At 35.8% G+C, this 2,050-nt stretch overlaps 1 protein-coding gene across 1 annotated transcript in view; it reads left to right on the plus strand.

Annotated features, from left to right (window-relative positions):
• The window catches only part of LOC106537150 (pro-neuregulin-3, membrane-bound isoform), a gene marked incomplete at its 5' end in the record, with an annotated part of 21,635 nt that overhangs the window by 1,276 nt on the left and 18,309 nt on the right, over nucleotides 1-2,050 (plus strand). Inside the window, 1 exon segment of the mRNA XM_014034523.1 lies at nucleotides 946-1,072. Within this exon segment, the coding sequence (XP_013889977.1) occupies nucleotides 946-1,072 (127 nt within the window).

Consider the following 2,050-nt stretch of genomic DNA (forward strand, 5'->3'; position numbering starts at 1 on the left):
ATGGTATGGAGGTGTATTAGTCAGCCTCTGATGGTATGGAGGTGTATTAGTCAGCCTCTGATGGTATGGGGTGTATTAACCAGCCTCTCTGATGGTATGGGGGTGTATTAGTCAGTCTCTGATGGTATGGGGTGTATTAACCAGCCTCTCTGATGGTATGGGGTGTATTGACCAGATTTGATTATAGGTTGAAAATGCTTTCCAAATCATCATGTTCTGTTTTTATTTATGTTTTACTCAGTAGTCCAACTTCATTAGAATTAGGGTTGTAGTTTATAAAATGTATACAAAAACTTAACCACTCATCAAAAGATTAGTTCTGCTAATACCAGGTTAAGGTGGGCAGAACTGTGCCCACCACTGCTGGAGTCTCATTTTAATTATAATGAATGAACACACAAAGAAACAGATTCTCAGAAAAACTTGGAACATAGTGTGAACATAGACTAAAACTCTAGCATAAAGACTGTGAGCGATACGCTGTTGTTGTTGTTGTTGTTGTTGTTGTTGTTGTTGTTGTTGTTGTTGTTGTTTAATTATGACCTAAGGGACAGTAGAATATCCCAGAATAAGATTTGAGGACTAGTTTTCATCTGGAATCCCTCAGAGTACCATCGTATAAATACAATACAAACAAGTTAATAAAACTCTGACACAAAATAATAGTTAGAAACATATTTAATATGTTTAAAAATAATAACAAGCCATATAGCACACTAATAATAATTAATTACAAAACAAAACAATATGTTAAAATGCAGAATGGATAAAAAAATTCAGTGTCTCACTGATTATCCAGCAGCCATGATTTAAAGGTTTTAGAATAATTTTAGAAACCTGTTCTTCTGTTTTCTAGTATTTTATTTCAGTCAGTAGAAGCTTTTACTGGATCTACATTCCTTCGTTTATAAAGTGAATCTTTATATTTTTGTTTGTCTGCTTCAGGAGGCGCAGGGAGAAGCTCCAGGCTCACCTGAAGGAGAGTCGCAGTCTGAAAAACTACACAGCAAACGCCAACAATCCCCTTGAAGCCAAGATGAGGATTCCTAACACCAGCCTGCACATGCATGAGGTGACTGCTGATGTGTGTTTTCTTCTTTTCTTTTACTTTTCTTTGCTGTTTGAAAGTCTCACACATTCCTAAAGAGCATGGATATTGTGGATAATTGCTCTCAAACTATTTCACCGTTCCACCCCCACCTCCTCTAACAAACAACAGAAGAAATGAAGACAAAACTACATAAAAACTGAAAAAATATGAATAAAATTAGCAATGCACTTCCTGACCCAAACAATGCGTCCCGCTGGTTTTAACTAAGCTCTATGACGTGGGGCTGCTGCAGGTCCAGGTTCAGCAACACTCTGTGCTCAAAGAACGAGGCCAGATTCCAACTTCCTGTCAAAGTTAAATGTATCTAACTGGTACTTATTATAACTACATCTTGATGTTTGGTTGACTTCTTCAGTAAAAAACAACCCTGTCAGTAAAATATCTCATGAACCAGTGAACACATTTAATACTCTCAGAACGTAATGGTTAACTTTTGAAATCAACAGATTCATGATGGCCACTTTAGCAAACAAATCTGATTATAACCTGCAGAAACTGAGCCTCAGTGCACAGTGACATGTAGAACACCTTCAATACATGAAGAAGAACAATACTTTTAGTACTCTGTGTTGTGTTACTGATAGCTCTGGTTTATTTAACCTTAGCTCAGATTTATGCATTGGAATCTAAGTTCATATCTGTGTTTCAGAAGGTCACTTCTGAAACACAGGAATTGACACAGAACTTATAGTTGATTTGGTTTTATTCCAAAAGGGAATATTTAAAAACTATTTACAAAGGGATGAATTAAGAGTATGATGGTTGTAGAAATTTATGGGGATAAGAGTAAGTGATGAAATACTGTAAGGTCTAAAATATAGATTTATCTTTTAGATAGCTGGTCTCTCAATAAAAATTTTGGAACAAAGTTTATTTTTCTTCTTCCATGGGAGGACAAGTCGAAAGTGGGACCTCTGTTCTGGATATATATATATATAT

The sequence above is a fragment of the Austrofundulus limnaeus genome, unplaced genomic scaffold (assembly GCF_001266775.1).
Source record: "Austrofundulus limnaeus strain Quisiro unplaced genomic scaffold, Austrofundulus_limnaeus-1.0 Scaffold2151, whole genome shotgun sequence".
NCBI lineage: Eukaryota > Metazoa > Chordata > Actinopteri > Cyprinodontiformes > Rivulidae > Austrofundulus > Austrofundulus limnaeus.